This window comes from Dama dama, chromosome 6 (assembly GCF_033118175.1).
Source record: "Dama dama isolate Ldn47 chromosome 6, ASM3311817v1, whole genome shotgun sequence".
Classification (NCBI taxonomy): Eukaryota; Metazoa; Chordata; class Mammalia; order Artiodactyla; family Cervidae; genus Dama; species Dama dama.
The window spans coordinates 46064656-46088694 of NC_083686.1; the positions used below are offsets into that span (position 1 = coordinate 46064656).

Consider the following 24039-nt stretch of genomic DNA (forward strand, 5'->3'; position numbering starts at 1 on the left):
AAAACTATTCCAAGAAATGGTCTCTTTAACTGAGTTGAATTCTCTTTCATTCAACAGATATTTATTGAGTATCTACGATGTTCTAGGCACTGTGGTGAGGATACAGTAGAAAACAGGACCAGTAGAGCTCCTGCACTCAAGGAGTTCCCTGCTTAGTGACAAGAAAAAAAGACAAGAAAACTGAAGGTGATTGATGATTGGTGATGTCTGAGCTGACATTTAAGGATAAAGAGGACTCAGAGCCTGGAGCAAGGATTAGGGTTAAGACTCTACTGTTTATAGCAGTCCATGACCATGTGAAAGTAGGATATTATTCCCAAAAGATTATATTAGATAGGACTACATCTGAGGATGGGTAAAAAAAATTCAAGTTATGTTGATCTAACTATGTAGAAGTTTCCTTTTTCTCATTTAGCACAAAGTTTGGGGCTAGGAAGCCCACAACTAGTATGATGTTGTCATCAGGAATCCAGGCTCCTTCTGCTTTTCAATTAGCATTCATCCTCATGATCATTACCTCATGGCCTCAAAACGGCTACTCAAGCCCCAGCATCACATCCAAGTTCCAGGCAAAAAGAACCAGGCATCAAGGGCAAAATGCAATGTACAAACTAAGACTCCCTCCTTTAAAGAGCTTTCTAGGCTGCGTCACCCAGTAATTTCTTCTTATACCTCATTGGCCAGTGGCGTATTACATGGCTGCCTGTCTGTGGGAGAGGAAAAGTGCATCACCACCATAAACAAAACACAGGTGCTCTTAAAAAGCAGAAGATGAGATTAGATATTGAATAGGAAACCAGCTGTTTTTGCAAGAGTGACAGAAACAATAAAAAACAATACCCTCATTTTTATATTGCATTCATATCCATTAAGGCATCTTATCCTTTTGAAATGCAAGAAGTGAAAGTCAGACATCTTTCTTTTTAACAGAGACTTGGAGAAGCAATCTGACCTGCCCAAGATCATCAGAAATACAATCCAGCACACTCTGAAGCCTATAGTCTATGTTATATACAATGCTACTTATGAGTTGCCCTCTATACGGTAGATCCTGGACATTCAAGATGATCATGTCCCAGGACTCTGTGAAACTCTGTATTCAGGAAAAGACTGAGCAGGAAGAAAGAATGGCCAGGATGAGAACAGCAAAGCCTCTTGGAAATAGATACTGATCTGCCAGCCAGGCTCATCCACAATTATTAGTAGCTATTAATAACAACATTTACAACAACAGCTAAACACTCATGCAGTCCTTTGTTCTTATAGGCATTATTTCATTCCACCTTCATAACAACACTGTGAGTTAAGCATACTATTGTTGTCTTTACAAAGGAGGATACGGAAGTTCAGAGAGATTAAGCAACATGCCCAGTGTCACACAGCTCATTGATGGCAGAGTTAGGGCTCAGAGTCAAGCCTGTTTGATGACAGCATCTAAATTCCAAACCTAACTTCCTTTTTTATGCTCTTCACAGACTCTGTCTCTCTTGCATACCAGAGAAAGGGAGTGGAATTCAAATTAGGACCTCAAAAGAATGATAGATGCCATTCTTTATCAAGGTTGTGTATCCCAGATCTAAACTGTAGAAGTGAAATCTGTACATCCTCAGGGTCTACTGTAGTTAAAGTCTTTTAGCGCTGTCAAAGATGAAGGCAAATCTCTGACGCCAGTTTCCTGCGTGTGTGTGTGTGTGTGTGTGTGTGTAAGTCACTTCAGTCTTGTCCCACTCTTGTGACCGCATGGACTGTAGACTGCCAGGCTCCTCTGTCCATGGGATTCTCCAGGCAAGAATACTGGAATGGCTTGCTATTTCCTCCTCCAGGGGATCCTCCTGACCCAGGGAGTGAACCCATGTCTCTTATGTCTCCTGCATTGGCAGACACATTCGTTACCACTAGCGCCTGCAGTTGGTGTCATCCCGTAGATTTTCCTTAGTCTTCTTCCTGTGAAGTGGAGTTTGTTGTAATTGCCAGGTTGTGGTTAATGTAACTATCTTTTTGAGCCATTTCTATTAAGATTTGGGTCTTCAGTTAGAGAAATGGACTTTCATCTTCTTAAATATGAACTAGAAGGAGAGGAATCCGAGACTTCTATGGCATTCCAGAGCTTAGGCATGCAAAGAAGCCCTCTTGTTAAGACAGGTAGTATGGTCTGGAATCATAGATCTCAAAGGTGGAAGAGATGCTGTGGTCCAGCCTTCACAGAACTAAGGAAATAAGGCATTATTAGCTTCGTTTCAAAAATGAGATGACTGAGGCTCAGAGCTTCAATGAAATGCCCAGAATCCTGCAGCCAGTGTCAGAGCCTAATTCAGTTACTCCAGGGAGCAGGAGGAATGGAATAACTTTTCTTCTTACAGATCAGGAGTCTGTATACACTGTTTTTAAAGAACTTCATGTCTGTCTGTTGAGGCTTTTGGTTAGTCTCAGAGAGAATGACACAACCTATTCTGTCATAGGGACAGTTTTCAAAATTAACAGGGAAGACATCACTTCCCTTACCTCTGTCTGTGTGGTCAGGACATTGACAGGTGACTTACCTTAAGTACATATTCTAAATATACATGGAGAGGTGGAGCTGGTTCCTATTAACATTCCTGTGCAACAATATCCAAAGACTTGTTTTGAGCTCAGCTCTCTAGCCTCTGTTCCAAAGATGCTGATTTCAACCCGTGTCTTCCTCCAGTCAAGCTGGAGGACAGCTTCTGAGTATCTACTTGTTCAGACAGTGGGCTCTGCGTGTGCCATGTTCATGCCCTCTTCCAGCACAGATTAGCTTCCAGCCCGACTGCTCCTGGCCAGTGATGTAAATGTACCAGCTGCTTCCTGAGAACCAGTCGGCATTCTGCAGGAGGGGGCAGGTCCCTTTCCCAGGCATCAGCCTGCCTGCTCTCAGCCTAACCCTCTCGCCAACGTTGGTGGGTCCCTCTGTTCTCACATCTCCCCATCTGAGACTCAGAGCACCACACAGTCCTCTTATGAGCCTGTGATTTATCAACGCAGCTCCAGCTGAGGGCTCTGAGCCTGATTCTCTATGACTGCTGATTGTGGGAACATGGCAAGTGTTGTTTAAAGGGGCGGGCTGGGCTGGGCCCCTGCCACTGACGGACAGAGAGAAGGTGGCTGGTGGGGGGAGAAAGAGCTGCACCCTGATCGGAAAATGAAGGCGCTTCTGTTGCTGATCCTGCCTTGGCTCAGCCCTGCCAACTACGTTGACAATGTGGGCAATCTGCACTTCCTATACTCAGAACTGTGAGTCCCCCTCTCACTGTGCCTGCCTGTGTCTGGGTGTGGGGTGTCGGGGGTGGGACCTGAGTCCGTCCTTGGGCCGGCATGTCAGTTTAGAGGGATAAATTCCATATCCACTAGATGCACTTGGACAAAACATCCTGTCAGTAGTTTGAAGTCGCGTGCTTAGCGGTCTGTGACTTAACAGAGAAACACCATCTTACTGATGTGGTGCTTTCCCAACAAGGCATTTTTTCCCCTGCATCTGTGCCAACACTGCTTTCTTCCTTGCTTTTTTTTTGATACTGTGCTTTTTCTCAATAGATGCTTCTTCACTTCCCTCCATAAATAGAACCAAAGGACTGTTAAGAACAGAAGCTGCATGTACAGACCTGAAGTCTCTATTGGACATTTCTAGTTATAAACAGATATCATCCTTTTATTGAGACAATCGGTCTCCAATCCTGAAAACACCAAGAGTATCAGTATGGGGGCAAGATAGCCCTATATGTAAAAAATATACACCCTTTTTGTTTTTATTTTTGATAATTTTTATGCATCAGAAAGCAGAAGAACCCTGCACTGAATACCTGTATTCCTATCACCTAGATATAATGATTAACATTTTGCCAATTTTGCCTCATTTGTTTTATTTTTTTATGGAAGTGATTTGGAGTAGATTGCAGTCATCATAACATTTTACCTCTAAATATTTCATTATGCATCTCAAAAAAAAAAAAAAAAAAAAAAAGACATTTTCCTCCATGACCTATGTTCATTTTGTAAGAGGAAATGACTCACATCCCTGATCTTTACAGTGATATTTTTCAGGCTGTTTTTGTTAATAAGCTTTGAAAAAGGATTGCAGACTGATGTGAACAGCTTCTAGCAATCAGATGAAAAGTGCTGCAGTGTGTGTCTCAGTGTTGGGAGTATTTACAAAAATGTAGTTCTCAAAAATGAGTTCTCTGTACTCACAGACAGGTAAAAATAGCAAGAGTTGCTTCTTTATAAATTAGAGTTGGGGTAGGGGGCAAATGAAAAGAGGGACTCTAAATAGAGTCCAGACATCCCAGAATAGAAAAGCTTGACTGGTCAGATTTAAGTAGAGATCCTCGCATGTTTAGATATAACCAGTGCTTCTGTTATAGTTAGGCAGACTGATCAATTTGCCCAGCACACTAGATGCTCAATAAATGCTCCAGAAGTAGAGAAGAGAATAAATGACCTGGGTCTGTGAAGGACATTCATTTTGAGGACTCTTTTTTTCAGAATTTCCTGGTCCTACCTTATTGGAAGGTAAACCCAGTTCACCTTGGATAAGAAGGTTCATAGAGAAAGTATCTGGCTTAAGCCTGAATAGTAAGCATCTCTGGGGTAATAATGACATTGTGGAAGCTTTTCTGGAAAAACATACGATGGCAGATTTGATTGGGATTATGGAAAAGCCCCTTTCTCTCTCATGATGGATGCTGAAGCCATCTCTAAAATCTAGTGCCAGAAAGCTTTCCTCCAAACCCTTTCTCTCCACCCCCCACCCCCATCTGCTATCTTTGTTATTTGCTGTATTAGTTTCCCAGAGCTGCTGCAACTAAGTATATACAAGACAGCGCAGATTTATTCTCTCATAGTTCTGGGGGCTAGGAGCTTGAAATTAAGGTGATAATAGGGCCACACTCTGTGAGGGCTGTGGGGGAGAATCCTTCCACACCTCTCCCAGCTTCCGGGGGCTCCAGGCATTCCTTGGCTTGTGGCTGCATCACTTCAGTCTCTTCCTCCATCTTCACACAGCCTTCTACAGTTTGTGCTCTCCGGTTCTACATCTTCTTCCCCTCTTGTAAGGATACATGTCACTGGATTTAGGACTCATCTGGATAATCCAGATGATCTTGAGAACCTTAGTCTAATTGCATCTGTAAGACTCTTTATCCAAATAGGGTCACATTCACAGGTTCTAGGTGGCATGTTTTTAGAGGCCACCATTCAACCCATGTCGGGTCCTAATGAGGAACCTTTCCATTGAGTTACTTTCCATTTATAGCCTAATTAAAGGAAGGCTGTTCATACTGGCTTACAGTTTTCTTTTCCACAAATGCATGAATCCAAGGCAACTTTTCTGAGTGAATTCAAGCTAGCCACCTTTTCTGAATGTGAAGCAATCCAGGAGGCATGATATGAGGAAATTATAAATATCACATTCCTGTACTGATTTGATAGAACTTTCTTGGAAGCTCCCAGTTCTGTGCAGCTGTTACCTGATGCTGCTAGTGATGATGAACTAATCAGTGAATTAATGACATGTTTCAGGTACTGGGGCTTCCCTTGTGGCTAAGCTAGTAAAGAATCCACCTGCAATGCGGTTCAGGTACTGTGGCAGGTACTGGAAGGAATATACAGGCAGTAAAAATTAGTCACAGCACCTGCCCACGAGGAGTTGAGGATTTAATTGAGAAGATAAAACTTATACAGATAAGAAATATAAACAATGATCTAAGACATAAAGGTGTAAGTCTTTAGACAGTAGGTTAGGTAACCAGTTGAGAGGAGGAGGAGATTGTGCATTTTGGTGAAATTGATCAGGAAAAGCTTGGCAAGAAGATGGGGGCCTGAGCGGGAACTTGAAGTAATTAGGGAGGAATTAGGCAGAATCAAAGAGAACGACAGAGAAATGTTTCAGGCAGAATCCGTTGCACAAGAAAGGGTAAGAGGTGGCTGTGGTTGCCAGCAAAGGTTAGAAAACAACCGCGAGCTGTGAGTGGCCCTGGGGGTGGGTCTGCTCAGAGTTCTCGGCCCTGGGGCCGCAGGGTGGTGAGCCTGTCGGCCACGGGGATCTCAGAGGTGGAGTGCATTAACCAGGCTTCTTCAGACACCCTTGTCTGGGCTTTGGCGTCCAGGCCTTGGGTGAAGCTTACCCTGTGTCCCGAGCCTCCAACCACAGAACTTCTGGATTTTCCTTTCTCTCTGACACCAAGACTCCCTTAGCCTGAGTCCTCTTCCCTAGCATCCCAGCTGGAAAACTGGAGGTAATCCAGTAAATGGATTCAAATTTAATGTGGCCCCCAGGGGTCTCAAACTCAAATGCCTAGAGGAACCAGGCAGGAGTTATCTAAACATGTGAATCATTCAGATCTAAGACTACAGGAACACCTGAGGCATCCGATAAACTGCTGAGAAAATAAACATATAAATATATATGCATGTATATATATAAACATATATGAAAAGAAATTGAAAGTGAAGTCACTCAGTTGTGTCCGACTCTTTGCAAACCCATGGACTATAGCCTATCACACTCCTCCGTCCGTGAGATTTTCCAGGCAAGAGTACTGGAGTGGGTTGCCATTTCCTTCTCCAGAGGATCTTCCCGACTCAGGGATCGAACCTGGGTCTCCTGCACTGATGGCAGATGCTTTACGTCTGAGTCACCAGGGAAGTCCCATACACATATACACGTATATATAATGTCAGGGGAGTGTGTAATTTCCTTGGTTCTGTCTCATCACATCAAAAATGTGAAGCGACGGGCGTTAAAGCCTCGGACAGGCCGTGTCACAGCTCTCAGCTCTCGGACAGACCGTGTTACAGCTCAGTTTTATTTAGAAAATAAAAGGAAAATACATCCTCGAGGCACGAGGGCATGCAGACCTAAAAGACATGAAGAGAAGAGAAGAGAGAGCGAGCCCCGGCCCTTTGGCTCCTCTCTTTATATGTCGTTCCTCCCCCGGGCCTGCCCTATGTAAACTGGGATAGCCAGGAGTGCTGTTTGTTCTACCTAAGGTCCTCACTCGAGTCCTCTGACCTTTCTTTGTTCTATTTTCACTGGCTTTTCCCTTCCCGTTCTTTTAGCCACTGCCATTCTGGACTCCTTTTTCCTATTCTAACTACCTAACATATAATATACATATTATGTATACAGGTTCGACCCCTTGGTTCCAGGTTCCCTGGAGAAGGGAAAGGCTACCCACTCCAGTATTCTGGCCTGGAGAATTCCATGGACTGTATAATACATGGATGGGGTCGCAAAAGAGTCAGACAGGACAGAGCAACTTTCACTTTCATATATATGTAAACATGTATATGTATACATAGTAATAACATATCTATTTTGTATAGCATACATAATATATAAGGTAAGCATGTATACATATATACTGGCTTGATGCTGTTTTAGTTGCTAAGTCATGTCCTATTCTTTTGTGACCCCAGGGACTGTAGCCCACTAGGCTCCTCTGTCCATGGGATTCTCCAGGCAAGAATACTGGAGTGGGTTGCCATTTCCTTCTCCAGGGGATTTTCCCCACCCAGGGATCAAACCCATGTCTCCTGCATTGGCAGGCAGATTCTTTACCACTAAGCCACCAGGGAAGCCCATAGATAATGGCTAAAAGGCATTCAAATTCAACTTAACTCCAAATAAAAACACCTGTGTCCAATCCCACAGACACTTCTGCCTGCCTGGTTTGGCCTTGAGGGCCCAGAGTTTATGACCCCAGGCAGCCCCTTCTTTAAACATTTCCATCAGCACCTGTTGACATGACCCAGAGGAGAGTGAATTCCACAGAAGAAGCCGAAAACCAGGGTGTTTAGTATAAAGGAGTCCCAGTCAGAGAATAGGGGGCAGGGAGCCGGGGATTGCTCTTGGGGTCTACAGAAAGCCTGCCGAAAGGATCAAGGGCAGTGCTTTCTTTCATAAGCCCTCACCCCCAGACTCCCATGAACTCTTTCTGAACTTTCTAGACGCCCAAGCAAATTTAAGAAATAGACTTTGAGTTTCACACACACGAGCATGGGTCCAGCCTTATAGTCTTTCTGGGTCTATTTATAGCTTCATGCATGTCCAGACTTACAGGTGAAGTTCTTGGAGCAGTGAGGGTTCTGAGGACCACCCACATAACAACTGAGGGCTGATTTTTTTTTTTTTTTTTTTTTTTACCTTAAAATGCAGATGGTCGGGCTCTAAATCAATTCCCTAAAACAAAAGTCTTGGGTGGAGTGCATCCATTTTTATTCTCAAGTTCCCCTTAATTCTTATGAAGCCCATCCTATTTTCATTCTTAACAAACAACTCCCCAAGTGATCCTTTTGGGCATTACAATTGAAGAACCCTTAGTTCCAGCTCAGGTATCAACTCACCCTGACATCCTGTGAAAGTCATCTCCCCGTCCCTCTGCGCTCCTCTGTGGTGTACCCTCCACAGCGTCCCATCCACTCTGCTCTGCCTGGTGAGTCCTTAGAAGGAGGGCTGGTTGAGAGTTGTTTATGTCTGAACACCCAGCTTCTGCACAGAACAGGCTTAAACTGAACTAAATGAAATGAATTCGCGTCGTGTCTTGGCCAGTTCCGTGACAAGTTGTCTGTATCTCAGGCTTTGCAGAAAGCAACACAGGGCCTGAGTAACGGAAATGGCTGCTGCTGCTCAGGTTAATAAATCTCCTGTAGCTTTTGTAACATTTCTTTCAATATTTTGTTTAGCAAAAATCCCAAGGAGAAACATTAGAGTTGTGGGTGGTGGAATGATGAAATGAATTTTACGATACACTCCCAACTCTCAAAAGCTATTTACAGAAAATTGAAAGTTTTGTCATCTTTCCCCAACCATTCAGATTCTATCTCCTGTAGAGTCTGAAAACAGTTCTCACTTTGTGTCATATTTTGGTGGAAGCTGTGTTTATGCTTGTGGTGTAGAGTCTGAGTGAATTTCCAGCAGCTCGAGCCCTATTCTTCAAAGCAGGTGACTGTCCTTTGTTTGAAAGATGAAAGTATCAGTAAGGCAGCTAGGCATCGTCCGCCAGTGGGGGATAACTGGTCCCTAAAACTGGTGCTATGCTATTGCCAGGGGGCTTCTCAGGTTGTCAGGAAATGCTGGCTGTCTTTCTCACTTACAGTCAAATATTCTTGGTTTGGAACTGGCATCACTAGAAACAGAATCCATGCCCATATCTGGAGGGAGAAATTGCACTCTTTCCCGACCCCTGCAGAGAGAGTAGCTCTAAACAGGGACTGTTTATTCCCCCTGGAGTTTTGTGCTCGGGAAATTAAAATGCATGACTCCAGTTTTGCAACCTGAATCATTTAAGGCTATGGAAGGATGTCTCTGGAGAAGCTGCCAAGAACAGCAGGAGTTCTGAGGTGGCCCTGTGTGTGTCCTTCTGGGAAGTGGGGTAGGGCCCGGGAGTCAGAGACGCAGAAGACCGACCACGTGTCTCAGGTCCAAGGATCCCAGCCACCCTCTGCAGAACTTCCTCGGACAAACTTGCAAAACACACCTCTGACAAACGACAGTCTTCACTGGGGTTCACAGACCAATAAGAGCCTTAAATCACACCCCACTGGGCATCCTGGGCTTTCACAGGTTTCGAGATGGTTTGCCCTGGTCCAACTTCTCCATTTCCCTTTCTTTAGGGAAAGGTCATGTGGCAGCACTGGCCTCCTCCCCTCTGGCTTCAGCCAGACTTGGCCATGAGCTACACAGCCCGGGGAAGCATCTTTTCCAAAGGCTTTGTATTAAGCAGAGGTCCACACAAAGCACGTCGAGACTGTTGCTCTTGGACTCTTCTTCGTGTGAATGAGGAGGAAGAGGGTTGAGGGAGAAGAGGGCAGTAGAATGACCTCAGCATCCTTTTCCTCCTCACTTCATTTGCACTGTGTTAACGACTCCCAGCAGTTTCCAAGTTTAAACCAACAGAGTGAACTCCATGGGTTTGCCAGGAGATGCTTTCCAAGTTAAGTCTCAAAGAAATTATTTCTTTTTCATCAAAATTGAAAACAAAACAAAACAAAAACTGCCGATCTCTGGATTTTTCTCATCCTATGTTTTGAGAATCCAAGATCAAGTTTAGATTAGGATTTAGAAGCTAGGAGGTAGCATTTACAGAGGAAATGGGGTGAGGTGGAGAAATCCTCCTCCAGTAGAGGGGAGCAAGGTCCATTCTGGGGGAGTGGAGTCAGAGTCCATCTGTGTTCAGTGACTCTCAATGTCTTCCAAAGCATTGCAGCTCAGCACATGTCTACTAGGGCATTTCCCCCTTAAACCTACAGCTTGTGTATTTGGAGGGAAATTGAAGCTGCATGTTCCTGATTGATTATACTCATCAAAATGGTGCTTTGTAATGATGCTTTGTCCAAAGAGCATAGTGATCCTGTTTAATGGTCTTATTTTTTTTCTCCTTGAGAATCAGCAAGTTCTTTTTTGCCAGCCGAAAAGCAACATCAGTCCCAAATCATTTACTTCCTGATCTAAAATGCCCAACTCAGGGGCTTCAAGGTACCACTCTGGTGCTCGGTAAATTGTCTGCTTTTCTTGATGTCACTTAACTATATCAGGCAGATGAAAGACAGTGGGTTTTTTTTTTAATATCGGGCCTCACTGATTTCTTCATGTTTGGTTGATTTTTGTTTTAAAATTCTTCGCTTTTTATAGTGAAAATCTCAGTGTAAAAGTAGAGTATAAGGAATCCCCATGTACATTAACACCTATCTCCAATAATTAATAATTCATGGCTATCTTTTTTCATCTATATCATCTTTTGAAGCAAATCTCAAACATCATAATTCATCTGCAGATGTCTTAGTGTTTATCTCTAAAGAATACAGGTTCTTAAGAAATGTAGCCATAACATTAATATCATACAAAACAACCATAATCCCTTAATATCAAAATGCAAGCAGTTTAAATATGCAATCAGTTCAGCATTTCCCTGTTGCCTTTGCAAACTCCAAATACCAGGTTAGTAGCTAAAAAAATACAGCAATTATTTAATTTACTGTAAAGTTGAGGGAAATGTAAAGAAGACAATTGTTACATCCAAAATATGGAACAATCTTATGAATTCAACCAAGATGGGTATTTTTGATGACTTTGTCACCCAGAAGCTTTAAGAGGGGGAACTTAAAGAGGATTGGGCAGTATCTTCTCCTTGAAGTGATAATCTCCCAACTTTTTTCATCTCAGTGTTAGTCACTCAGCCATGTCCTACTCTTTGCAACCCCATGGACTATAGCCCGCTAGGCTCCACTGTCCATGGGATTTCCCAGACAATAATACTGGAGAGGGTTGCCATTCCCTTCTCCAGGGGATCTTCCCAACCCAGGAGTCACACCTGGGTCTCCTGCATTGCTGGCAGATTCTTTACTGTGTAAGCTACCAGGGAAGACCCTTTTTCATCACAGACCTATAGCAATACATTCCAGGCAAGAATACTGGAGTGGGTAGCCATTCCATTCTCCACGGGGTCTTTCCCACCCAGAAGTTGAACCCAGCTCTCCTGTATTGCAGGCAGGTTCTCTACCCTCTGAACTACCAGGGAAGCCCTTACCTATCCTGTGTGGTGTTGTGCTAAGTCGCTTCATTTGTGTCCAACTCTTTGTGACCCTGTAAAACCCTGACAGGCTCCTCTGTCCATGGGATTCTCCAGGCAAGAACAGTGCAGTAGGTTGCCATTTCCTTCTTCAGGGGATCTTCCTGACCCAGGGGTCAAACCCCCGTCTCTTATATCTTCTGCATATGTATGATTATTTGCAAATTGTATACATGTATTAATGTGTTATACCCATTATAAGACATACAAAAATGCTGTTAAAGGATCAGAAAATTCTGCATAAGAGTTCTATTATAGTCCCCCACATTCCTCACGGGTATCATCACTTTGGCGACTACCGCGGAGGAACAGCAGGCTCTCAGGACTGGTTGGCATCAGAACACAACCCCTTCATTAAAGTAAACAGGGGAAATTTCCCACTGCCAGTCTGTGGGATTGGCCTTGGAAGGAATAGGGCAGGAAATGGCCCGTTTCTGCAAGCCAACGAAAACTTGCAGACCAAACAACCAGACAACTTTTCTCCTAGTTATTTCCCCATTTTCAGTCACCATTACTTCTTCTGCGCGGCCCATGTGGACCCTACTCTCCTCCAGCTGCCTCTGTCCTGAACAACACCTGCTTTCATAAACATTGGGTCTGGTAGCAGTGGGGGGCGGGAGTGGTCCAGGGTTGTTAAACCTGAAGCATTTAGAGGAGTCCTCTTTAAAAAAAAAAAAAACCAGAATCATGAATTCATCCTGGCTAGGTCCCTGGTGAGGTCTTGGAAGGACTCATGCATGCCTTGAGCTGGAATCATCAGTCTCACAGTAACAACTGCCCCCCGCCCCCCTCCCGTGCATGAGCGCTGAAATACCAGCTGTGTGTCTGTGTCCCCTTCCCCTCCCCATTTCTCACTGTCTTTTAGTTCCCTGTAGAACAAGCTCTGGGAATTCCGGTGCCCCTCGAAGCCCACTCCTCCTGTGTTTTAACCCCCACATACCCAGAGCCAGAACAGTCTTCCTGATGATCTGTGGGCCGAGGGAGAACTTGTGGCCCTTCTCCACTGTCTTCCTTCATAATCAGTTCTACCCAGAAGAGCCAGAGAGAGGCCTGGGCCCCAAGACCTTTGTCACCCTGAGAATCTTAATGAAGTGGCCCACCACTGAAAAGTTGGAGGTAAGATAACGTGGTGATTAAAGCCACACACTCTGCAGTCAGACTCAGCTTCCTATTCAGTCTCTGCCAGCTGGGCAACCTTAGGCAAGTTACTTAGCCTCTCTGAGCTTTTCTCCTCTATAAACGAGGGTAGGGACACCTATCTCACAGATCACGAATTTTGAATCCAACTGTATAAAGCATTTAGTACAGTGCCTGGCACCTAGCAAACCCTTAAGTTATGGATTTTATTAGTAGTAATACAGTAGTTATAAGAACTTCTCATCAACTCTAAGATAATCCTTAATGTAAGAGCTGCCCGGGTCTTCTAATAGCACTGTACAGAGATAATGGGTAGTGCTTTTTTTCTATTTCTGTTAAATAATGCTACACTTACAACAGATGAAATCTTTAATGAAATTTGGTAATAGCTAAACTTCATCCAGGATGAGCAGGGATGGGCTGAGATCAAGAAAGTGGAGTTACTGAAAGGATACATTCCCTCCTTTCTTCCCTCCCTCTCTGAAGACTTAGCTCAGACAGGGATGACTAGTGTCTCTGGGAAAACCTGGAGAAACACCGAAGCCATTTGTCAGTGGACAAGGACCCTGCCTCCCACACGGCTCTGCGGGTCCTCGTCTCTGAACTGACTCCTGTGCTTCCTCCTCCCCAGAGTCATTCTTCCCCACTTAGCTCCTTGTCTTATAACCTTGACATTGCAGCGCCTACTTCTCCTTTCCTCTTTCCTATCCATCTTCCCCCTTCCCTAATTTGCAGAGGAAGACTGGATCCAGCATGGTTCTTGGCTGGAGGAGTCTGTGGCCCAGAGTCATATTTTTTTTCCTAGCCAAAGGGGGCTGTGGAAATGATCCAGTCTGCCCACTTTGTAGGAATTCACCCAGATAACTCAGTCCTACCAGTAACAAGCTATGTGATCTCAAACATGATGTTTTGGGGGAAACAATGTTAATGCATTCAGTATTTTAATTTTTCTTTAGGAAACAGTAAAACTGGAGTTAGTTATTAAAATTTAACTAACCGTTTTGGACAAAGCAATGGCATAGATGTGATAAAAATTATACATGTGACTATGCACATCACCTTTAAGGAGTGAGTGACTTCTGAGGGTATATGACCACCCAGGCATACTCAGCATTATTGTGGGACTTCCTTGTACAAATGCAACCTGAGGTCCTTAGATGAAGATAAAGCTTCACATCAGAATATGGCATTCCAAGGATTTTCATATAATCCCAAGGGTCTCATATACAAGGGATGGCAGCAGAGAGACAGGGTGGAGCCCAATCACGAAGCAGTCACAAGCATCAGCTTGCAGTGATTAAAACCATAGCTTCAGAAGGTACTCACAACTGAATTCAGCTTCTGACCTGTCACTTACCAGCTGTGTAACCTTGGATAGATTACTTAACCTCAGGTAGGCCCCAAGTTTCTCATCCTTAATCAGAGTTTTTAATGATAAGTACCTAACCCCTGGGTTAAAAATTAAATATATGCATGAAGCACTTAGTAGATGCTTGGAGCATTCCAAGGATACTATAAACATTTGCCATGGTGATGATAACCTAGCTCATTTGAACCTCATAGCAAATGTAATGACTCCGCATCTTATTGATGAGAAAACTAAGCTCCATTGAGGTTAAGGAGGTTCTCCTAGAATACAGGCATTCTGATTCAAGGGCCGAGGCTGCTTTTCTACTGCATCTCCCCTTGTTGCCATGGAGATGGCGTTGCTGAGATGTGTCTGCATCTCCCCTTGTTGCCATGGAGATGGCATTGCTGAGATGCGTCTTGGGTTGCTCCAGACCTTTACAATTCATTACCACCAGGTTGGGGAACTGAGATGGATTCAGAACCCAAAAATTCAATTGCTTTGTAGATGACACCTTTCTGAGTGAGTTATTTGGGTAGTTTCTCTGGCCGGTTGTGCTAAAGATAGAGCTTTCCAGCACGCACAACTATTTTTGCCACTGGAGTAGGCATAAGAGGTCAGACTACAAGTGGTCCCAAAGATGTTCTTTAAAGTTTTCAGCCAAAAATGGTTTTTGTCCCCATAAGTTAATTGATGATAGATTAAAGAGGATCAAAGGGATTCTGCTGCAAATGCATCTGGAATAACCCTTCCCTCCAAGATGCTGCTGCAGTTTTTGTAGAAAAACATCTGGGCACCATCAAAAGTAGAAGTCGCCTCCATCCTCACTCCCTCTATGAGACAAACCCTGTGCAGGTCGTATAGCATTATGGTCATGAGCGTGGGCTCCAGAAAGCCGGACAGACCCTGGCCCTGTCATTCACTATGTGTGGAGGCTTCAGGCAGCTCCCCTAACCTTCAAGATCACTCTTCTGGAGTGAGTGGGGACTACAGCCCCAGGAACGTGCCTGCCACATGAGCATCACAACCAATGTTAGCTGTTACGCTTTGGGCTTTTCTACTCTAAAGGCCAACTTCTTCACTTTATGCACATTTTTCTCTTTTCAAAAGAGGAGTGGTGTTGGTGTCTGATTACTGAAGGCTCCTTGCTGACGAGGTACCCCTCTTTTGGTCTCGTTGGATGCTAGTCAGGACAGCAGCCCAACCCCATCAGGGGATTATATTTCCTTTAACATCATGAAAGAATGACTCAACCCCTAAGAGGTACTGATTCTGCAAGAAAAGCCCCCAGACACTTATAGTCAGCTTCCGAGAATTAAACGGTCCAAGTGGCAACTGGACAGGAATGGTAACTAGGGTTCAAATACAGGACTGGGGAGGGTAAAGGAGAGGAAGAGAAAGTGTTCTCTTTAACTCAGCATCATTTCCTTACAAAAGAACCAACAACTTAGATTATTCTGTGGGAAAAGAGTCAGTTTGTTTGTTTAATCCCTCTTCAGTTTCTTGGCATCTGTAAAGAAAGCATCAGGGCAATGAATTGACTTTCTTCACCTGAATTTTCTCGGTTTCTCTGCACATCCGTCCATCCCCTCCTACTTTCTCAGTGTGGATAACAGAGACCAGTGGTCTGGTTCTCCTTCAGATTCTTTATTTAATATTTAACAAAAGCAGGGAGTTTCTATTAATAACAGTACCTTACAGAAACTGTCTGCTTGGCCCAGTAGACATAAATTAATATTCTGGACAAATCTAGCAAGACATTTCCTATTCTTCTGTTCAGCATTTTGTTTTATAAGTGTGATTTTTTTCCTAACTAGGCACCTTTAATAGATGGATTAGTGTGCATTTAGGTAATAAAAATAAAGCGTTTGTTCCTGAGAAGTGTATAATTTAGTAACAAATATTTATTGAGTACCTGTAAAGTATCAGACATGTTTGAGACTAGAGATTCTATAATAAACATATATTCCAGCGAGAGGGCAGAAAGCAAGCCAATATATAGCATATCAAATAAAAATAAGTGGTATGAAATAGAGGAGCATCTCCATACCCTGTTTGGTTGATATAAGAAGGTCTCTCTTACATAAAAAACATAGCACTTGAGCGGAATCAGGAGGTGTAGGTGGGGCAAGGTGTGAGGGTGTCTGATGTTGGGATGAGCATGGGTTTTGGAGCCGAGCTGTGCTGTTTGCAAGCCCCAGATCTGACACTTTCTAGCTCTGCGCCTCCTTATGTGGCCTTAAACTCTTTGTCCTCAGTTGTCTCATCTGTGAAATGGGAGTGGAGAGGCCTGCTGCACAGGATTCTGTGCTGACTACTGACTGACTACTCAGTCAGCAAGACCCACAGAAAAGGAGCTGGCATCTGGGTGGGCTGGGGGAATGTAACTTCCTGCTGCTCCCGCGTTCACCTTTTCTGGATTATTCCTCAATGAGGGTTGGTGGAGGGCAGTTACCTAGTTAAAGCTTGCTCTGAGTCATATCCTCTGAATATAGTTTTCAATGGAATCTCAAATACCAGTGACCTCCCTCTCCACACACATTTTTCTTTTTTAGATTACTTTTTGAAATCACATAGATATTTAATTAAGAAACTAATAATGCAATAATACTCAAATAGAAAGGAAGCATATGTTCAATTATCATGTTCCGTATTTCAGAGAAGAGGCATTAAGGATTTATACCATAAGTTTATTTACAAACCTATCTAGGATGCTGAAATTAAGTTTTATCCCTTTTTTATTTTATTTTATTCTATCCCTTTTTTAAAAAAAAAGATTGCACCTCTTAACATACTCCTCTTCATATCTGTCTCATGGATTATTTTTTAAGCAGTTGATGTCTTACTATAACTGGAGGAGGGCATGGCAACCCACTCCAGGATTCTTGCTTGGAGAATCTCCATGGATAGAGGAGCCTGGTGGGCTATAGTCTATGCAGTCACAAAGAGTCAGACACGACTGGAGCGATGTAGCCGGCAGCAGCAGGCAGGTCTTACTATAAAGAAAGGTGGAGCAGATCCAGACCCAAGGAACAAAGTCATCATAGCTAGTAACCTCCACATGTTTTCCATTGCAAATGGTATATTCATCCCTGGACCCTCCTCACAGTGGCTCCTCAGAGGTTGTGAACCTCCGGATGCCCTGTACCAACGTAGCACTGTTAGAAGCTCTGTGAAAGATGCAGACTGAAGAAGGCAGAAGAAACAGTGGCTGCAGACCAAGCGCTCCTTTCCTCACCACCTTGTTTCCCCTTTAATTGTTTTTTTTACCATTTTAAACTTTTTGTTTTGTATTGGAATATAGCCAATTAACAATGTTGTGATAGTTTAGGTGGATAGGGAAGGGACTCAACCAACAAATACATGGATCCATTCTCCTGAAAACTCTTTTTCCATCCAGGCTGCCACATAACATTGAGCAGAGTTCCCGGTGCTATATGGTAGGACCTTGTTCTCACATCCCCATTCTTAATCAGTATGAATTCATGTTTAATATTCTCATCCCTAAGCTGTGTTGTTTTCTAAATTTCTCCAGCCTGTTTGTATCTGTTTCCAGTGGATTGTCGCTTTGCAGATGTGTCTGTGTCTAACCTAGTTTATTTTTTTTCTTGCTCCTCTCTCATATTTTCCATGGCTCTCCCCACCAGAGTATCATCCGTAAATTCTGTGACACCCCCCCCTGGGTCATCCGTCAGTGTACTGACTGAGACTGATGTGGTGGCAGATTGTTAAGACATCTTCTGAAACATGTCCCTGTGACTGGGCTTAATACCATGTTTGTCTGAGATTTCTGTCCATTTTCAGCCTCCCTTCTGAATCTTCAGGCTAATGGTGAAATCTTAACTGAGACCCTGCATGTTCATGTCCCCCTCCTCATCCCTTTGCATTCTTAACTACAAGAATGTGTCAGAGTCGTCAAGATAATCTCAAGTTCATCTACAGTCATCTAAATGCAGACGTTGTTTTATTCATCTCTGCTATTCTGAACCTCCCTAAATTTTACCTCCCTAATGTTTATTCTGGCCTTCCCAGGCGACTCAGTGGTAGAGAATCTGCCAGCAATGCATGAGACCCAGGTTCAATCCCTGGGTCGGGAAGATCCCCTGGAGAAGGTGATGACCACCCCCTCCGATGTTCTTGCCTGGGATATCCCAGGGAGAGAGTAGCCTGGAGGGGTACAGTCCATGGGGTCACAGAGAGTCGGACATGACCTAGGGACTAAACAACGGCAACAACGTTTATTCCACAGCTTTTAAAACCAGCAGTTGCATATATCATACACTAATTTTCCACTACCCTTTCCTTCTGTTTTCTTTCTACATCACTGCCACATGTTGTTGGTCTTTTTCCAAGCTTCTGACATCCCCCTGTGTGCAAGGTAATTTTTCAGAAATAATTATTCATCTTTACTGCACCATTGTTCAGTAAGCATATTAGTCAAAGTCTTTTATTCCCTGAGGCTGTATGTCATCTGGAGCAGCTGATGTGTGTGTGTGTGTGTGTGTGTGTGTGTGTATGTATGTGTGTATATGTGTGTATGTGTGTACGTGTGTGTGCATATGTATGTGTGTGTATGTGTGTGTACATGTGTGTATGTGTGTGTGTGTGTGTGTGCACACCAAATATTCCTTTGTCTAATTTTTTCTTGTCCAAACTTCTCTGCCTAAGCTTAATTCTTCAAATTTTTATTTATACTTATTTGTACTTATAAAGATATCTTTAAGGAGTTTAGCTTTTCATGTGTTAACATTTTCCTTTCAGTGTTTGCCTCTTTTAAAAACTTAGATCTGTGTTCTTTCAAGCTTCTTGGCCTATTTTTTTTTATGACTCAGGGTGAGCTTACAGATTTTAAAGCTATTGCTAAGTATTAAATCCTCCTGTTTCAACTCATGTGTATTCTCTGAGTTTAGCAAAGTCCATTGTCTGGGCATTTTACTGTTCTTAAGTATTGAAAACTCTTTAGTGAGTCTAAGAGTTTCTGACATAGGACTGAATAGATGTCCTCTTTTTCCATTTGATATAAATAGTTAGAGACTGGAGTTAAAGAATTATGAACTATGGATTTCTTTCAGAAAATAAAGCAATGGAATATGCTGATCAGCTTCTTAGAACCCACCAAGGCTCATCTTCCCAAAGAGTAGAATTTTCCACTATGTGAATAGTTTGGCACTAATTATTCACTCTTTTCCTCTGAGAAATCATTTTATTCAACCCAGCCTCTTTTTTTAACATGACCTTGCCAAGTCATCATGCTTTTACAGAGCATTTTGCTGAAGTTTATTCTGTGTCCTGACTTGGTTGATACCTCCACCCACCCACTGGAGAATCCTCAAGTCATAGAACACATTCCTGCCAGTTATTTTTAGAGTCTAGTCCAACGCCTTTATTTTACTAAAGGCAAATGTTTGACCCCAATAAGCGAGGACACAAATCTGTAAGGACTCTTTGCCAGTGATGACTCCAACAGAAAACTCTGTTTCTGATGCAATAACCCTTCTTAATGAGCTTTGCCAGCTGGTGTGACCCTTGACTTGGAGGCTGTGTTGGAGAACATTTAAGTGAGGCTCCATTGTCATTTGAAGCTGTTGGCAATAACAGTGGCTGTGCTGTTTTATTGTATTATTAGATTTGGTATTGATTAGTAGCCTGAACAAAAAAGAATTGGAACAAACCCACATACTAAATTTCCAGTTTTAACTGTGCAGCCAAATCAAAACCTTTGTCGTGGATGACAATTGCAAGGACTGCAGAAATTATTACTAACTGCTGTTAGTGGTAGAAGAGGAAGCAGCCTGGTCATGGTGGGTCCCCTGCAAGCAGCTGTTGTCACTGTCCTCAGGGAGCAAACTTTTCACCTTAAAATAAGCAGTAAACAACGTCTTTGATAGTATCAATTTTATATAGATAACAGAAGTCCTGATGTTTGGAGACTTATGTATACATACACTCAAAAGGGATCAGAGCAGGGGTTAAAGCAAACAGGTTAGAGCTGAATTACTCTCTGAAAATGAAAGACTTTGTGTGAATCATGTTCCTGCTATGAGAAGAAAAATGTCAGTTCTAAAATATTACTTACCGAACCTCAAACTAACTACCCCCACACCCTAGGGCTGCTTTCACCTGAGACGATCTGCATTCTGCCTATGGAATGTGTATCTCTCTAAATAAACTTGTTTTCACTTTAAAAATTTTTGTTCTTTTAATAAAATATTACCCACCAAAGTCCTAAAATCTTATGCTTAAATGAGTCATTTTAAAAGAAGGAACTAAGAACCATGTGAGCATTTCTCAGCCCAGACATCACTCAGTGTGTGAATATCTGTATATCTCTTATGGACAGGAGGTAGAAGAACGTTCCCTCTTCTTGAGACTCTGATGAGAGCACCAGAAGGGTAGGAAATATTGCTGGGGGCCTTCTGGGAAGGAGATAGTGGACATTCTCTAGCTCAGGTCTAGCCTTGGGCAGCTTCATTTGGCAGAGGGCCCTCGGGGTCCCATTCCTGCCAGAGAGAGCCCTTAACCCATGTGGGCTCCTTTGATGAAGTGGGATATGGCTGATCCAGTTTTAGTGAGGAAATCTACCTCATTTAAAGTAGAAAAAAATGCAACCAGATTAAGCCCTTGGAACTGACCCCATTTTCAGTGGAACCGAGTTGATTTCATGCTCTTTCTGGAGCCCCTTCAGCCAGGCAGCTCTCCAGGAGTCCGTCAAGTAAACGTGCAGAAGTGTCCGTCAGCTGTTTGGCTTACTCCCTCTGATTGCTTCCAGAAGGGGTAGAACATGTTGTCCCTATTGAGGGTCTTCTGTTATCCCCTCTCCCTCCCTCCTTCCCTCTCTCTTCCCCCTTCCCCCAAAAGGGCCCTTGTTCCAATGTGTTTGGCCTTTCCTGACCACATGAAAACCATGAGAGTGGTTGCTAAAGACACCTGCATTCTGACTCTCGTGTCATGTCCCTAGTGAGCTTTACACCTGTGAATTTGAAGGTTCTTTCAATCACAGCTTTTGAATCACAGATGAATTCAGCAAGAACCAGGCTACACGCAGAAAGCTTTTAACCAAACAAATGCCATGACACTGGGCTTACAACATCTGGTAGAGCAAGCGGATTGACTGACTTTTTTAAAATGTGAGACTTGACTCAGATTAATTGGACCAGAGCTGTAATTTAGTTGTTTTCCAGAGGTAAACCCTAATCCATTCAGAAAAGAAGTGTAAGGGTTCTGCTCTCCTACCGCGCCTCCATTGATGCATGTGTCTCTTCCCTGCATTTCACCTGGAGTTATGAGCCCCAAATGCAGCAAGACTGTAAGGAAAAGCTGTTCTAAATAGCAAACGGTAGTGCTGCCAAAGGTGCTTTTCTGTCACTGCTGATCCTGGCTCTTAGGCTTGAAAATGAGGTCCCACTCAATACAGAGGTTATATGGCCAGGCTAGTAGAAAGAGATGCAGATAAAGCCCAGACACCATAGTGTCCCAGCTCCAGGTGCCATCCAGACACCCACACTTAGGGCTGTGTGTATGACTAATCATTGTCCCTTCCTCTGTGTTCTTGGCTTGGGAGTGGATTTTGTGATTGTTTGTGGGTTTTTGTTTTTTTTTTTTTTAATGAGACATTCATATTTAGCCAGTGGCTGTTTGAAACCAATTGCCATGCAATTTATTTTTATTTTTTTGGGCTCCAAAATCACTGCAGATGGTGACTGCAGCTATGGAATAAAAAGATGCTTGCTCCTTGAAAGAAAAGCTATTACCAACCTAGACAGCATATTAAAAAGCAGAGACATTACTTTAGGTAGTCTAGTCAAAGTTTCATTTAGTCAAAGCTATGGTCTTTCCAGTAGTCATGTATGGATGTGAGAGTTGGACTATAAAGAAAGCTGAGTGCCAAAGAATTGATGCTTTTGAACTGTGGTGTTGGAGAAGGCTCTTGAGAGTCCCTTGGACTGGAAGGAGATCAAACCAGTCAATCCTAAAGGAAGTCAGTCCTGAATATTCATTAGAAGGACTGATGCCGAAGTTGAAGCTCCAATACTTTGGCCACTTGATGAGAAGAACTGACTCATTGGAAAAGACCCTGATGCTGGGAAAGATTGAGGCAGGAGGAGAAGCGGACAACAGGATGAGATGGTTGGATGGCATCACCAACTTGATGGACTTGAGTTTGAGTAAGCTCTGGGAGTTGGTGATGGACAGGGAGGCCTGGCATGCTGCAGTCCATGGGGTCGCAAAGAGTCAGACACAACTGAGCGACTGAACTGAACTGCCATGCAAATAGAATTCTTTACATACTCTGGGTCCCCTAATATTTCACACTCTGAATGAGAAGCGAGAAGCAGTTGCTGACACTAGTCAAGCCTCATCCAGCTTTAAGATACTGTCTCAGATCAGCCAGCTCACTGACTTCCCTGTATCATGACCTGAAAGGAAGAAGCTGGATGGACCAGATTGTGTATTTTTATGAGGCAGACTGAGTGCTATTCTCAGAAAGCACTTTCTATTTTCAGTGACAGAGACCTTCTCTTCCTTGGCTCTGTGATAGAGTGTGGTTTGCTGGGAGTCCTATCCGATGGGGAGGCAGTGCAGAGGAAGGTGCCCAGGGCTGCCCACCTCTGTGGAGCTTGGACATCCCCGAGTCTCATGAGGCTGACAACAGAGCCTGGTGCTGGGTGCAAATCTGAGTTAGAAAGAATGGAGGTGAGAGGATACTCATGGAGCCTGAAGAGTGGCCACATCCCAATCCTTTGTAACTTTTCAGGGTGTGTGCACATGCACACGAGTGCATGCACTCCTATAAGAGGAATAAAACTAATGAATGGTTTCCAAGGAGCCAGCATCTGGCTACCTACTGATAGAAAAATAACAGCCTCTCTTCCTTCTCCACCTAGGAATAGAACTGGACATAGGATTAGAAATTGACCCTCTGTCAAAAGATTCATTCAGTTGAGAAAAGGTAGACCTAAGGCTGTTGAATACATAGGGTTTCAGGGCTGTTGTTTACCATTTCAAAGCATTTATAGGCATGCTCTTAATTCCTTTATGATTTGCTGGATGTTTGCATAAAAGTGCCAGGTGTTCATGCAAGTTGGCTGCCTTTAAATATATCTTTTTCACTTAGTTTAAGGCAAATTACATTTCACAGGAAAATCAGTGTACCTTTTCTGGTACCAGCCTAAAATGCAAAGGGAAGTGACCTAGAGGTGAATCTTTTCACTAGTGGCCTGCTAATGACCAGCTTAGACTAGAAATAAAGCAATAAACAAAAAGGTAAATTTTCCTAAGTAATCAGGAAGTGACTGCTGCTAAAACCATGTTAGTGATACTTAGAATTTACTACCAGCAGAGAAAATAACAGTCCTGGGACTAGAATAGAAATTCCATCCTGATGCTAATATTTGCATCTAGTGTGATAAACGCTATCTCCCACATCTTTAGTGCCGTTGTTCAGCTGGGTCAATGCATCCTTAGGTGGGGAATCAAGAAGAGGAAAAGAACCAGCTAATTATAGAAAAACAAAAGGGTGATTTCTCAAGAACATTTTGTGCTTCCTCAGTGCAATCAGGGGCTCTTGAGAGGCATTAAGAGCATTCAAGGAAACTGTCGCTTTGGCATCTAAAACTCTGAAGAAGTGACGTGGGAACAGAAACACTAGACTAGGAACGTGGTGGCCTGAGGTCTAACCTGGAGTTCGTCCATCAGGACTGCTGAACCAGCTTTGATAAAGCATAATTACAGAACACGCTGAGTTTTAGGGCAAAGGTGGAGGAGAAAGGGGAAATCTTTTTAGGTCAGGAGTTGCCTGTGGTCTAGGCACCATTCCATTCAAGAACATTTCTAGGTACTTTGCTGAGACCTGTCTTCCAAAGTAACAGTTCCTCAGGGGATAACCTCAGTAGCTGTATCTTCTGTGTTAAGATCATCTTTCAAAGAAGGGGTACAGTGAGGGGTACACCCTCCTCTTCTCTGGGTGAT

At 43.3% G+C, this 24039-nt stretch overlaps 1 protein-coding gene and 1 long non-coding RNA gene across 5 annotated transcripts in view; one reads left to right on the forward strand and one right to left on the reverse strand.

The window, feature by feature from the left end:
* Window positions 1–8558, reverse strand: part of LOC133058886 (uncharacterized) — a 66984-nt gene extending 58426 nt beyond the window's left edge. For both annotated transcript variants that reach the window (XR_009693416.1, XR_009693417.1), the window contains exon 1: window positions 8362–8558. This is a non-coding gene — a long non-coding RNA (uncharacterized LOC133058886). The remainder of the gene's footprint in view (window positions 1–8361) is intronic.
* The window catches only part of LNX1 (ligand of numb-protein X 1), a 128938-nt gene that overhangs the window by 24810 nt on the left and 80089 nt on the right, over window positions 1–24039 (forward strand). The window contains exon 1 of one of the 3 annotated variants that reach the window (XM_061145955.1): window positions 3118–3252. The exons of the other annotated variants lie outside the window; for them this stretch is intronic. Within the exon in view, the coding sequence (XP_061001938.1) occupies window positions 3161–3252 (92 nt within the window). The 5' untranslated portion in view covers window positions 3118–3160. Of the gene's footprint in view, window positions 1–3117; window positions 3253–24039 lie in introns of those variants that run through there. 3 annotated transcript variants of the gene reach the window in all.